General features: G+C 50.4%; 3 protein-coding genes across 3 annotated transcripts; all 3 read right to left on the bottom strand.

Annotated features, from left to right (window-relative positions):
- Positions 1-3,187: 3,187 nt before the first annotated feature.
- On the bottom strand, positions 3,188-5,608 carry FOXG_16186 (uncharacterized protein; the record flags this gene model as incomplete). Its single annotated transcript, XM_018396264.1, has 2 exons — positions 3,188-5,482; positions 5,579-5,608. 2 exons carry the CDS (start codon positions 5,606-5,608, stop codon positions 3,188-3,190), a joined length of 2,325 nt encoding a protein of 774 aa, XP_018256799.1.
- A 2,237-nt stretch (positions 5,609-7,845) lies between these two features.
- Positions 7,846-9,117, bottom strand: FOXG_16185 (uncharacterized protein). The gene has a single exon (XM_018396263.1). It carries the CDS (start codon positions 8,785-8,787, stop codon positions 7,855-7,857), a length of 933 nt encoding a protein of 310 aa, XP_018256798.1. The 5' UTR covers positions 8,788-9,117; the 3' UTR covers positions 7,846-7,854.
- Positions 9,118-9,581: 464 nt separating this feature from the next.
- On the bottom strand, positions 9,582-11,115 carry FOXG_22360 (uncharacterized protein). Its single transcript, XM_018402767.1, has 4 exons — positions 10,798-11,115; positions 10,474-10,737; positions 10,185-10,417; positions 9,582-10,133 (listed from the first exon to the last, which is right to left on the bottom strand). The coding sequence occupies exons 1-4, from the start codon at positions 10,978-10,980 to the stop codon at positions 9,683-9,685; spliced, it is 1,131 nt and encodes a 376-aa protein (XP_018256797.1). The 5' UTR covers positions 10,981-11,115; the 3' UTR covers positions 9,582-9,682.
- Positions 11,116-14,307: the final 3,192 nt, after the last annotated feature.

Here is a 14,307-nt window from a genome sequence, read left to right as displayed (position 1 = left end):
GTCCTCGCGACATCAAGTCGCGTCGGTGCTAGTTTGTTTACCTTTCAACGCGTACCATTCCTCCCACGAGTCGACGCCTAACCCGATGGAATCCGACGACATCATGCTTCCTTCGCCTCCACCCTCTGCCTTTTCTTTTCTTCGACCACCGAGGAATTTGGCGAGTCAATTCGAGCTGACGACGCAGTCGGCATTGCCAGACCACCCTACTGTTGCAGATCTTCCGCGAGCAGTGTGGAGGAACAAACGATATGTTTTGGAAGAGTCCTTGTCCCGGAAGGGCTCGAAGGGCCGGAAGAGCTGGATCAAGCGCCATGGATTTTTTCTTGTTGAGATCGACACTAACGATAGTCCTTTGAGTCCTTACTGGGCCTGTCGTTTGTGTGACGCGAAGGGTCAGCCTGAGTTCTTCGCCGCTGCATGCTACGAGTTCGGCAGCGGACCATCTCCGCAAGTATGTGAATGTGAATGTGACGTCGCGAGCTTGAGCATTATTGACCAACGCCAGGTCTCACAGGATTTTCGAGAGCAGTCAAGCAGCTGATCCAGATCTGTCAACCGATGAATCTGAACGGCCTAAGCGACGACGCTTGCAGTACAGCGCCGTGCCGCGTGCTAGAGTCAAGATGATCCGAGAACTGAGCCTGGGACTTCTGATCAACACCAATGTTCCTTTTTCCTTCTTCAGCGATACATTCTTTCAGCAGCTCGCTTGGCAGCTTGACCCTCACCTAGCTGACCAGATACCATGGAGCCGGCAATCGATGGGCCGTTTGCTGGATGACACGTACATGTCTAAGAAAGATGAGATCAAGCAGGAGCTCTCAGATGCCCTTACTAAAATCCATCTGGGGTTCGACCTGTGGACATCGCCTAATCGGCATGCTGTTATGGCAGTCACAGCTCATTTTCTTGACCGCCAGGGCAAGCACCAGTCGCGCCTATTGGCACTCCGTCGCCAGCTCGGGTGTCATAGCGGAGAAAGTCTTGCGGTGACGCTCGGGCAAGTTGTGCGAGAATGGAAGATAGAGGACCGAGTCGGAACCGTGATCTCGGACAACGCATCTTCAAACGACAGCTGTCTCGTGAACTTTTACGGAGATCTCGACGCAGAGATGAGTCTGGCGGACGTTCGGGCCAGACGTATGCGCTGCTATGGGCATATCCTGAACCTGGTTGCTCGCGCCTTTCTCTACGGCGAAGATTTCGAGTCTTTCGAGGCCGAATCGCAGGTATTTGATCTTCTCGGCCGGCGCGAGGATGACCTACGACACTGGAGAAAGAAAGGGCCGGTGGGAAAGCTCCACAATGTTGTCAAATTCATCAGATCTTCCCCTCAGAGGTGTGAGCTCTTCAAAAGGATCTCACGCGAGAACGACGAAGCACGAGAATACCTCTTGGCGAGTGAGTCGACGGCAGAGCTAGAGGTCGTAATGAATAACGATACGAGATGGAACTCCACTTATCTCATGATCTCTCGAGCGCTCGTCAAGCAGGGAGACATCAGGGCGTTCTTGGTCCACCCAGAAGTGGAGAAATGGCTACCGGAGGCCGACATGCTGAAGGGAGATGACTGGAGACTGTTGGCAGAAATCAAACTTATTCTTGAGCCATTCTATCTACAGACTATGAGAACGCAGGGCTGGGGCAGCGAAGGAGGTAACGGACGGCTCTGGGAAGTGATGACGGGTATGGAGTACTTGCTGGAACACCTAGAGGATCGGAAGCTGTTCCATCATGCCGTTCCAGACGAGGCAGGGGGGCAGGACACCAACTCGCAGGCCGAGCTGGCTCGAGGGCGACCAGACCGTAACCGGCAGCTTCCTGCTCGATTTAGGGATTGCGAGACGGATATCCATCCGCGAAAGTCCAGGCAAGGCCCCCTGTCAGATCGTGGCTCGAGACAATGCGATGATGGATCAGGCAAGCCATCAGGATCATTAGGAATCGATGACATGGGAAAGGATCACCGACACTATTTAAGACTGTCCATCATGACTGCCTGGCAGAAACTAAACGAGTACTACACCAAGCTTGGAGACTCACCGTTGTTCGCTGCATCCATCATCCTCCACCCATCACTCGGCATGAACTATCTGGAGGTGAACTGGGCGTCGGAAGAGCAGCTTGTGTGGGTGAGGGATGCCAAAATTGGACTGTCTGACTACTTGGACCGTTGGTACCACTGCAACCGGCCGGTGGATGAGCAGCAGAAGATGATCATGGACACATCGACATCCTTAAGCGTACCAAGGACGACAACTGAAGTTAGCGTGTTCAAGCAATGGATTAAAAGCAGGACAGCGAAGACCACGGTGATGGGAAGCGAGCTTGAGCGGTATCTGCGGCTAGAGCCGCAAGAGACTGAGGATCCAATCGAGTGGTGGATGGCTCACCAGGGACAATTCCCGATGATCAGCCAATTGGCTCTCGATATACTCGCGATACCGGCGATGGCGACTGATTGCGAGAGGTCGTTCAGCCTAGCCAAGCTAACGCTGACGACGCAGAGGCTTTCGATGACGACGGAAACGCTGGAGAAGTTACAATGCCTTAAGAACTGGGTCAGACATGGTGCGGTGAAGCTAGGGGCGACAATAGGTGGGGGGGAGGAGGTCCAATGGGAGATTGGAGATGTTAGCATGGAAGCATAGAGAGTCAGATTTGAAATATTTGAAATATTTGAATAAATATTTCAAACAACAAATCCAGTCTTGAGAGTTATCAAATATCTCAAATATGACCCCGGATTTGATTTGTTTGATTTGAGGGCAGCGCTGATCGTGGGGTCGCTTTGCGGAGTAATTTCGGGAAATCGTATGTGATTACACAACTGCCATCTGATAAGTGCCCGGCGCCGCGCACACGAATTTCTCGACGGTTAGGAGCCAAATCGATGCAATTTCAGGGCTGGAGGACTGCTACGCTCTGGCGGTCCGTTTGGTTCAAGAGCGATGCTGTATAGACGAGCGGGCGCTGAGATATTTGCGTGTGCAGCGGCTGGGGGGCCAGGCTTCGCTGCAAGGACTACGATATAGCAATGCACTGATCCTGCTGCTCCTTAATATTCAAAAAAAAAGAAAGAAAAAAAAAAGATTCAATAAAAAAAAATGCGCTTTCTAGATAGATAGATAGATACGGACTAGTTATAGCTATAAATATATAAAGATCCTACCTGACAGCCAGCTTACCGTCGTCGAGGGGCGGTCCGCCTCCTCCCTAGCCGAGCCCAGCGCCCCCGATGGCCCTGGCCCCGAGTCGGCCTTGGTCCCGGGCCTGAGTCATCGGGCACGGGGGTCCCTACCTGTACCCGTATCCTGCCCTGGCCCTGGCCCCGCCGGCGGCGCTGTTTGAGCTCATCGACGAGCCGGTTCAAGCTCCGGCCGGCGCGTAAGAGCTCTAGCTCTGCAACTGCCTCCTCCTCGTTCTTGCCGGACGCCGTGCGGGCCAAGAGCTCATCCCAGATCACCTTCCGGCGACAGAACTGCACCCTGATCCCGTTCCCCGGGCGCCAGCGGCTTCCCCACGTCTCTTCTAGCACCCGTACGGCCGGCTGACCTGCAATCCCTTCCTCCCATTCCTTCCAGACATCCCGCACTGTAAAGACCTTGGCCAGGGCTGCAACGACGGGCATACCAGGTACTGGAGGCTCTGGAGCCGGAGCCGGAGCCGTATTGAAGTTCAAGGTAGGGGCTGTCGACGGCGCCGGCGCCGGCGCCAGCGACACTGCTGGCCCGGCTCCAAAGTGGCCGGTAAAGGTGACAGGGACCTTGCCTTGGAGGAGGGCATCGAGGCCGTCCTGAATTCCTTCTAGCCGGGCCTCTAGCCGGATGGCCAGCCGCTGGCTATTCTGTAAGACGGCCTCGCGTGTGCTCTCTAACACACCGCTAAGCTCTGGCAGCGCGCGTTGTACGAGCAGGCTTAACGGCCCCGTAGCCCCTACCGCGTCAGAGCGAACGGCGACGGCGAACTCATCCCATTCGGGCCCGTTAAAAGGGGCGTAGGCGAAGAAGGGTAGCGACGGATAGCGAGGCTGCAATACAGCCAGGTCCTGTAACAGTACTATGCGCAGGCGCCGCATAAGCTTAAGGAAGCCGTCGGCGGCTAGGTCGTCGTCGTCGAGGCCACCTTCTGCCCAGCATTGCCGGCGCGCGCGAGCCTCAAAGCGAGGCTCCCACTCCTCGATCCACGGCCAGAGCTGCTTTTGTAAGACGTACGGGGGCTCGTGGGCCGCACGCGCGAGGAAGTAGTCCCCGGGTGACGCCGAGAAGCCGGCAACAATACGCATGAACTGGCGCGGTAGACGCGTAAGATAGGCCTGGCAGAGCACGTTCTGGTTCCAGCGGCCGGCCTGCAAGATCTGGGCGAGCGATGTGCCGTGGGTCTCCGCGTCCTGGGCGCCTACCCTGCGCGGGAGGTGCGTCTTCTTTGACGCCATAAGGCCAGCAGCACCGAAGATACGCCAGGTCTCTTGTAGCTGCGTCGGGTACGAGAGCTCCTGCTCGCGGTCCCGTCCGACAAGAACCTTGATCCGATACCAGTCCTGGCGGCGCCGGAAGGACGGGGACGGCTCGCCGGCGACGTGCCAGCGCCAGAAGAAGAGCTGTGCTAAGGCCCCCTGCGTACAGAACAACGGGTCCTTATGCCGGAGGGCACCCATGAACTCTTTCTTTGTCGTCTTGTTTAGCTTACCGTCTCGCAAAAGGGTAACGAGGCAGCAACAGGGGGTCGGGCCTTCTGAAGACGGATAGTCGAGTAGAGACAGGTCTGCAAGCTCCATCTTACGGCGGTTTTCCCCCCGTAAGAGGTAGTAGTGGCCGAATAGAAGGTCAACTCGCGTACGGAGGTTTTGGGGCATGTATGCGGCCCCGCTGAGAAGGAGATCCTGGACCCGGAGCCATTCGTCGGGTGAATAGCCGGCCTGGATCCCGTCAGTCCCGCGGTCTTTAAAGGAGGCGCGGTCGTGCTTCCCCCGCTGCCGGCCGCGTTGCTCAAGGAAGCCTCGTACGGCGGCGCCCCGGGGGTTTTCCGTGTTTGCGTTGCCGTGGGCTACCTGGAGCCGCCAGAGCTCGATAACGGCCGCGATATAGGCGTCGATAGTGCCCCTCGTAAGCAGAGATCCTTCGGCAATGTCTGCTGCAGCCGGCGCAAGGGCCGTGGGTGGCACGTAGCCCTCGCGGTCGTCCGCAAGCAGCTCGGCGGCCTCGGCCAGGGGGACCTCTAGAGCTTCGGCTAGGCTTTCGGCTTCTGCCAGGGCCGCGGCCTCGAGCTGCTCCTGTTCGAGCTGCCGCCGTAACTTTACAGCCTTTCCTTTGCCCTTGCCCTTACCCCGTGCCCGTGGTTTCTTTTGCGGCGGGGCAACGCGTCGTAAGAGGATATCCTCTTTGAGCCACGCTGCTAGCTTGTCTGGAGTTACGAGCTCGCCGTCGGGCCAGCTATAAAGTGAGCCGTCTGCCGCAGCCCGAGGTGTACGGCACCAGGCCTATAAGTCCTCGTCTGTTAGCCGCCCATGGGACTCTACGTAAAAAAAAAAGAGACAAGGGCAAAGGGGAAAAGAGAGGGCGGCGGCCGGGGGAACGCGCCTTCCACTCCCGCTGCTTCGCAGCATAACTCCGTGCCGTGTTCGCCGGCTGTTCGTCCTTCTTCGCCTGAAGGCCCGCCCTCCGGGTGGCACGGGCACGCTCGTCTGCGGCCGTGTACGAGTCGTCTGCGGCCATCTCGGTCGATCAAGGCCTTTCTACGTGGTGTTTGTTTCCTGTCTGGGGCCTGATAAGTTGCGGGGAACTTATCAAAAGCACTTATCAGGCGCCGCGCACACGATTTCACGGGCCGCTTTTTGCGGGGGATAAGTCGTCACGTGGTCGGAGCGAATTACGACGTAATTGCGGGCACCATCGATAAGCATGTGAACCATCCAAGTATGTGAACCACTTTTCTTACACCATATAGGTAGATATCATCATAAAAACACAACAAATCAATTAATCAATTAAAACTACTCACTATATTCTTCCCCAGACATCCCAATTACTACTTGACACGTTCTTGCATTATGTCCGGGCTTACCGCACACTCCACAGCGCCGAACCCCCGGTCCGACCGACTTTCTTTGACCACTACTTCTTGACGATTCTGCAACTACCTGCGCATCAACATCCATCTGATCAATTGCCTGCCTTGCTTCATCTACTGTCATTACTCCTCCCTTCTGTAGTCGGGTTCTTTTTGCCCTTCGGCACCGGCTTAGTATCTTATTTGCCTCTTGAACATCATCCAGCCTGGCTGTCAGTAAGGTAATCTTATGCATACGTTCCTTTGTTGACTTCTCTAGAGACTTCATAGCTTCAATAACCGACTCTGGAGAGCTACTGTGATGTCTTCTGATTCGTCGTTCAAGGTATTCAGACTGAGAGCCAGCCTCAAGCACGGTCTTTGGCGTCTTTGAGACCCAAGGGGTTGAAGGGTTAGCGACCTCTTCAGCAGGCGTCGGAGTCCGCAGCTGCACATCAAGCTTTGAGACCACACTTTCTGGATCTAAAGGAACAAGCCCGGCTCCTCTAAAGGCTGACTTGATATTTCTTTCGGTCATAGTAGCTTGATGCGCTGCATAAAAGGCCGGGAAGAACTCGGTCTTAGAAACATGTGTTATAGAGCATCTGATCAAATGCTCTATTTCTCGACCATAAGCGTTTTTAAGCAGGTTAAAGTACCCGACATCAAGAGGCTGGAGTAGATGAGACGAATGAGGTGGCATACAAAGTGTAATAATCTTATGTTCCTCGCAATATCTCTCAAAATCGACAGAGTGGTGACTTTCATGGCCATCGAGGATCAGAAGACGATAGGAACCAACTGATCGGTTGCTTGTACACCGATCAAAGTGCTTTAGCCACTCAAGTCCTATCTCGTTATCGATCCAGCCATTTTGGCTTGTCGCAATAGCCCAATCGGCTGGGAGGTTACTTTCTCGGTACCAGTTGGCGAGGTGATATTGGCCCCCACCGATGATAAACGGCTGGATCGCCCAGCCTGCCGCATTAATCGCCTGAATGACCGTAATCCATTCCCGGTTTCCAGGCTGCACTGATTTAGGTCGTCCACGCCTGTCTGTGCCTGTGACAACCATTCCGCTTGCAATCATGCCTATAAGGAAGCCAGTCTCGTCAAAGTTCCAGATATCATCTGATCGGATACCGTACTTTGCAATTGTATTCTGTACAAGCCTAAACCAGCCACGAATAATAGTCGGATCTTCGCATTTGGCTCTCTGGTAGTCATATCTCCGAAATAAACGCGTCTTTAGCTCTGGTTGCCGCTTGACGAAGTTATGAGCCCAGCGCTTACCGACAGGTAGCGCATCGCGGTCAGCGAGCAGTCGGTTGGCCATTTCTTCAACAGCACGCAGTCGGGGAGGAAATCCTCGCGTATCTAGGTCGAGAATAAACTGAACTATAATCTGTTCCTCTAGATTTGATAAACGGCGTGATTTTGGAATCCAATCGCGTCGAGATTGGAGACCATTCTGTCGGCGACTTAAGGTTATGCGATTAACTTTATATATATCTGCAGCGCATCGGAGGCTTAATTTAGGATTAGTTTGAAGTGCCTGAAGGGCAAGAAGTATTCTAGCTTCGTAATTTGGGTCTGACATGCTTGGTGGTTGATAAATCAATTGATTAAGTGAAAAGTTAGGTGTAAGAGGGAAAAGTGGTTCACATGCTTGGATGGTTCACATGCTTATCGTGTACGTTAACGGTATTAGTTAGGGAATCAATGTAATAAAAGAAAATAACTACTATGCTAGGATAAGAACTATGTTATTAATTTCATACGATATTAAACCTAGTTTGTAGCTCAAGAGGTAATAAACTCTTCAATAACCTGATTAAATAACTTGGGGTTCTCCCAGAATATAAAGTGGCTTCCCTTCTCCTTAGCTGTAAAAGTTCGGCTCTTCGCACCAGGGATCCGAGACGCAGCCCAGGCGATACCCGAAGCATTATTAATACTAATATCGCCAGAGATGATCAGTGACGGGATATCAATGCGCGGCAGGACATCACGCCAGTCGGCAAAGGCGTGGTTGATGAGCAATGTGGCGGCGTGTTTGTCGCTCATTTTTTGATTCTCTGAAAGCACCCACTTGTAGTCTGCTTCAGAAATCTGAGGAGAGAACATTGACTTGACGAAAGGAGGGGTCTCGAGGGTCATATTATGAGCGAAGGTGTAGGTCTGCTCTGGCGTGAAGAGGGCAGCAGACCATGTATCAGCTTGCTGCTTTGTCCATGTGGGATCACGAACGAGAACTGATGACTGGTCAACGATGGCGAAATGGTCGACTCGTTTACGCTCCTCAGGGTACTGGTCCCAAAAAGCCCATGTAACAGATGAACCCATAGAATGGGCAATGATGCTCACGTTCCGGAGGTTGAGAGTAGTCAAGACGTCGTTGAGATCGGCTCCAAAGCGACTCAGTCGATAACCAAAGTCAGGCTTCTCTGACTCGCCATGGCCACGCATATCGTACGCAGTCACGCGGTAGCCAGACTCAGAAAAGTACTTGACTTGCTTTTTCCACTCCGCAGCAGTTTGTCGCCATCCCGGAATAAACAGCAGATTCTGACCACCCTGGGGACCAGCCTGAGTATAATTGAGCTTGATCCCATCCTGGGTCTTTACTTGACCAATCTCAAGTGGGTAACCCGTGGCTGAGGCATCGATTTTGCTTCTGATGACTGACGCATGAAGCGCTTGGAAGAAGCTGGCGAGGAGGAAAAGGCCCTTCATCTTTGAGTTTCGGCTGCGAACTTGCTTGTTACCGGTCGAATGATGTGCAGTGAGTGACACGGAGATCGACAGGTGGAAGTGACAAGATGGGAGGAACGGGACAAAAAGTCAAGGGGAGCAGGTGGGAAGTAGAAAAAGCAATGAAGAGGCTTTCATCCTTGTACGGATACTTGAGGCGGATCCTTCTTGATGACCCAGACCCTTCTGGGTGACCTGGACCAGGACCCTTCAAAGACCGTCCAGGGTGTGATCCAATAGTAGCATAAGTATTTCGAGTGAGACCAAAAATTCAATATTTCCTCCAAGGACATTCGAGTCCATGGCTGGGACTATGACAAGGAATACACAAAACGTAAAGATTGGATGGCACGGAATTGGAGTGTAAAAGGCAAATACTCCTGCCGCTACAGACTATCTTAGTATTGATCTACACTCATGTCTGGGATGCCAATCCTGGTGTGAGGCTTTACATCGGCTGGGACGTGCCGGGGGAGGGGGGTGAGTGGGGTTTATCTGACTCGGGCATGACTTGAATCCAACGGTTATTGGTCAGTTCAAGCTTGCACCCTCTGTTTTGGAAGCGAGTTCGTTAGTGCTCTTCATGTTGGACAGTGTCTTCTGCAGCAGCTGAAACAGGGATCGCAGTCGGGTTGTCAGCAAGTTGGACAGAACCAATAGCACACCACTTTCTGATGGCTTTCAATCTTTCTTTCTGTTGGTTCCAAGAGACATGGATAGCTATACGAGATCGAATGCTGGCATTTCTTCACAGTGCTATCAAGAATCATCAAAAGTCAAACAGTATATACACGTTTTCATTTGTTGAAATTGCTGCCATCATGTAAACTCTACTATACTGATTCTGATATTACAGTCCACCAGCTAAAAACTGCCATCACTGCTTGTAATTATCCTCGACCCCTGCAAGTCGCACTTGACTCGAGTTTGACAAGGAAGCCATCTCAATTGAGCTGATATCGATCTCCGTGTGCTTCCTAATCCCAGCATGTCCCTCCAACTGGCCCTCATTTGTCGATTCAATCTGACTCCATTGAGATCGTTGGCGCGATCGTTCGAAAAGATTCGTACCCGTTCTCGCTGTTGACTTTGGTTGAGATTTGGACTCGTGACTTGCACTGTAGCTGCGTGTGAAGGCGTTCTGGAAGGCTTTCCATGGTATGAATCTAATGATGGGTCGGAGTGAGGGGAGACAGACGCTGATAACGCCGCAACAATTTTCGACAATGGTCCATAGAACTGAGTTGTCGACTGTCCAATTGACGGCAAAGGTTCCAAAGTCGACTTTGGTAATTAATTCTAGTCGAATGATGGACGTGATGACAACACTTGCGACAAAGTCAGTCGGCAGCAATGATCTGTAGATGAAGGGGACTCACAAGCCACCGAGTATAAAAAACAGAATAACGAAACATTTTTGTGTGAGTGTAATCTTGAGTTGTAATACTTGCGGAATCGGTAGAACAACCAGAACCAAATCGGCCACAATATTCGGAATCGAAGTGCCAAAGAAAAACCCATTCAAGTCGACGCATTTTACATCGGGTTGTTGTTTCGCGATCGGATCCCAGTTTGCGTGTACTGGGACGCATTGAAGAGCAGAGACAATAAACTGTTCTTTAATCAGCTATAACATATAAAAATGGCGACAAAAGAGTGAACACTGACCGCGGAAGTAAACCAGAGAAGAATGCACATTCCAATATAGTAGATAGACCTTCGGATGTAGGTTGATGACGCAAAGACTCTCCAGTAGAACATTAGAATAGAAAACTTGAGACTGATTTGATTGCAATAATAGAACATCTCGGCGACGTATGCTCCTTTGGCGTTATGGCTCAAGAGTTCATTTGTGATGGGCTCTTCGCCACTAAGGAGACCAAGGCTGGGGAGGCATGACAACACACAGGCGCAGAACCCTCCCGTCATGAACTGAAAAGAAAGACGTATCAGTTCGCGAACCTCGACTGGGATAGCATGCGAAAAACTTACCAGACCAGTTAGCGATAACCAGTCATCCCACCAGAAGGGACTTTTTGCCAAGACACGACTGAAAAATCGTAGAGAAACGGTCAACATAGCCAAAGGGAAGCATATTGAAAAGACAAGGATTGTTCGGTTCCGATAGCCTTTTGTCATGAACTCGACGTCTGATAACTCGAGTTGGCTAGACATTTTGACATGTAAAGATTAGTAAAGCTTGTATCGCATTGAGGCCAGGACTCGGAATCCAAGGGAGTTTAACTAATTAACGGGAATTAGCATTTTTATCTACGCTTGCAAAAGAAAAGGAGGAGATATCGTCTCTCGTTGGGCTGACATGGATGGACTATTACACTGTGCAAAATGTCTGTTAAAAAGGCAAGTGTCTGAGATGATGAACCTTAAAATGTGACCCGCTTGGACATTCTGTGGCGGGGCTTCATCCTATTGGGTCATTGCTTCAAGGATGCGACTCACTAACCCCCCTTGATGAAACTGGGAGCTGAGGTATCCTGCATCTGAACCCTTGGAGGCTGATCTTGTATTCCGTAGAGGGAAGCCGGTTGCTTTATTTGCTTTTTTGCATAAAGGCTCGATCCCCTCACCTTTCATAATATCCACCATAGTCACAACGACCCTGTCCAGTTCGCCCGTCCTCTGGGAGGGTTAGAACTTTAACAGAGTTGATGAAGGTAGGGATAATGCCAACGGATTGCATTCTGACGAACTCATTATGAGCATGCTCTGCGGAAAAGAATTTTTAGGCCTTCTCGTAGATGCTATGATACGCCGCACCATATCTACTTCTCTATTAAGCTTTACCCTTTTAAATAACGTACATGATAAGCATGCGAAACAAAAATCCCTCATATACATTACTTTCTATCTAATCATTCAATTTACGACCACATGATATGCCACAGTCTAGTCAAGAGGCTAAAATCATTCTTGCACTTTAGGCCTACCAGGCAGACCCTAAATTAAGTCTGCGACGAGCCGCAAAGATATGTGATATCCACTTTGAAACCCTCCATCACCGATCAATCGGCCGTCAAGCGCGTTGCGATTGGGTTCCAAAACAGCGGAAACTAAGTGATCTAGAGGAACAGATTATGTTTCAATATATTCTTGACCTAGATTCACTAGGATTTTCTTCCCGGCATCGCGATGTTGGGGAAATGGCGAATCGACTGCTTGCTGATCGTGACGCATCACCAGTTGGCAAGCGCTGGGCTACCAATTTTATTAAGCGGCAACCAGAGCTCAAGACGCGTTTTCAGAGGAAATATGACTATCAGAGGGCCAAATGCGAAGATCCAATCACTATTCGTAATTTGTTCAGGCTCGTAGAGGACATAAGTGCGAAATATGGCATCCGATCAGATGATATCTGGAACTTTGACGAGACCGGCTTTATGATGGGCATGATATCAAGCGGTATAGTCATTACCAGCTCGGAAAGGCGTGGAAGCCCGAAATTAGTCCAGCCTGGAAACCGGGAATGGGTTACAGTGACTCAAGCGATCAATGCGGAAGGCAGGGTCATCAATCCATTTATCGTGGTTGCAGGCCAATATTACCTTGCCAATTAGTACCAAGAGAGCAACCTCCCGGGCACTTGGGCTATCGCCACGACCTAAAACGGCTTGACAGATAATGAGATAGGCCTCGACTGGCTAAAGCACTTCAATCGATGTACATCCGACCGATCAGTTGGTGCCTATCGTCTTCTGATCCTTGATGGCCATGAAAGTCATCAGTCTGCTGATTTCCAGATATATTGTGAGGAGAACAATATCATCACGCTCTGTATGCCACCTCATTCCTCTCATCTGCTTCAGCCCCTTGATGTTGGGTGCTTTGGGCTGCTGAAAAAGGCATATGGTCGAGAAATAGAGCATTTGATCAGAAGGTCTATAACCCATATTTCCAAGACCGAGTTCTACCCGGCCTTTTATGCTGCTTTTCAAGCTGCTATAACTAAAGAAAACATTAAGGGAGGTTTTAAAAGAAGTCTGAATAAGTGGGGGAGATGCACTAGGTGCAGGGTTCAGCAACCTACTTGACACTATTATGACGTACCTCAAATCTCGCAGCCTTCGACGCCGGGGATCTCCTCAATTGATGTGGACAAGATGCGTTTTTCCTTGTCTGAGATGGTACAAAACTATGAAACTGGTTTCTGTGGACAGTGCAATAGCATCGTATTTGTGGCATGAAACATATTGTCTTTCTCGGCACTATCTGCGGTATTGTTTGAAGCGGAAGACATCGCTTTGCTGACAGAGGCACATATTGATGACTTATTTACGTCTTCTGGCCCCTACTGGTATCTTACGCAGCCATTTTGACATTATATTCAGTCACCGTTCTTCCTCTATTAAGGATTTGGGTTGCAGCATAAGGCTGCGAACCGATTATCTCAACTGCCTGGCCTAAAATATCTCACGCAAGAGTGCGAAATCAGATTCGTATCAGCGATCATATTGCATACTCCGTGCAATGGCCGAGGTAACAGTTCAGGATGACCTGCTGCAGTGGCGCTAAGACAAATCCACCAAACCTTCAGCTTCAGAGGAAACAGACCAGGACCGCCTGGCGTCGCAGAATACTGCCCTGAATGCCAAAAAAAGTTTCGACTGCAACGGGAATGTGCAAACCTCGAGGCACTCATTGCGGTACATACACCGGGAAGGGAATGTCGTTTGAACCACCAGCACCGGCGTTCTAACGCACCAGAATCAGCAACGGCAATAAAAGACCATAATGATAAGAGGGGGGTTGGATATTCGTCAAGATGAAGTTTACGAAAAATGGCGAGGGTGATCGTGGGTCTTACTGAGGTGCGATAATTTCGCTCATAGTCTGTTCCATTCTCTCGAGCCCCCCCACCAGTACCCATTGTAAATCTAGAAAGCATATTTGAGGAAAGTAAAACTGCATCTATTCCCTTAGTTCATAAATAGCCCTGCACTTGCCTTATAAGTTAATTTCAGATATTCCCGGTGCGAGTTTCACGTTATTCCACGCTTGCTTTCGGCTCCGGTCTTCTGTCTGGGTTGAGGAGGAACCACGGAGTATATCGAGAAGTTGGAGGAGCCTTGGTGGCTACCAGACCAGTATTCCTTAGATCTTTGTCTTTGTCCGGTTCTTCGGCGTGTATATCTGCTTCAACTCGGAATTTGCAATCATAGCCGTCGTCAACCGGACCCCAGGTTTAAACAGCTAGCCAAGTCCCATTAACTATATGATTGAATTAAACATTACCATAGGGTTTCCCCTTTTGAGTAGATCTTGAAGGTTAATAAGAATGCTAAGAATTTTATAAAATTTAGCTGAGAATACGGCATTAGTTATATGTCCTGACTAATAAACTTCCAAAGTGTGAAGTAAATGTACAAAGAAAGTCAAACACGATATAAGTTGAGAAGATACTACAAAAAGCTTTTCCCCCCGGCTATATATCTCAGATAGAAGTATAAAAGTGAAAGGTTCTGCACAATAGCACAGAAAGCCGAG

The sequence above is a fragment of the Fusarium oxysporum genome, chromosome 3 (genome assembly GCF_000149955.1).
Source record: "Fusarium oxysporum f. sp. lycopersici 4287 chromosome 3, whole genome shotgun sequence".
In the NCBI taxonomy this organism is placed as follows: Eukaryota; Fungi; Ascomycota; class Sordariomycetes; order Hypocreales; family Nectriaceae; genus Fusarium; species Fusarium oxysporum.
This window is presented reverse-complemented; position numbering and strand designations above follow the sequence as displayed.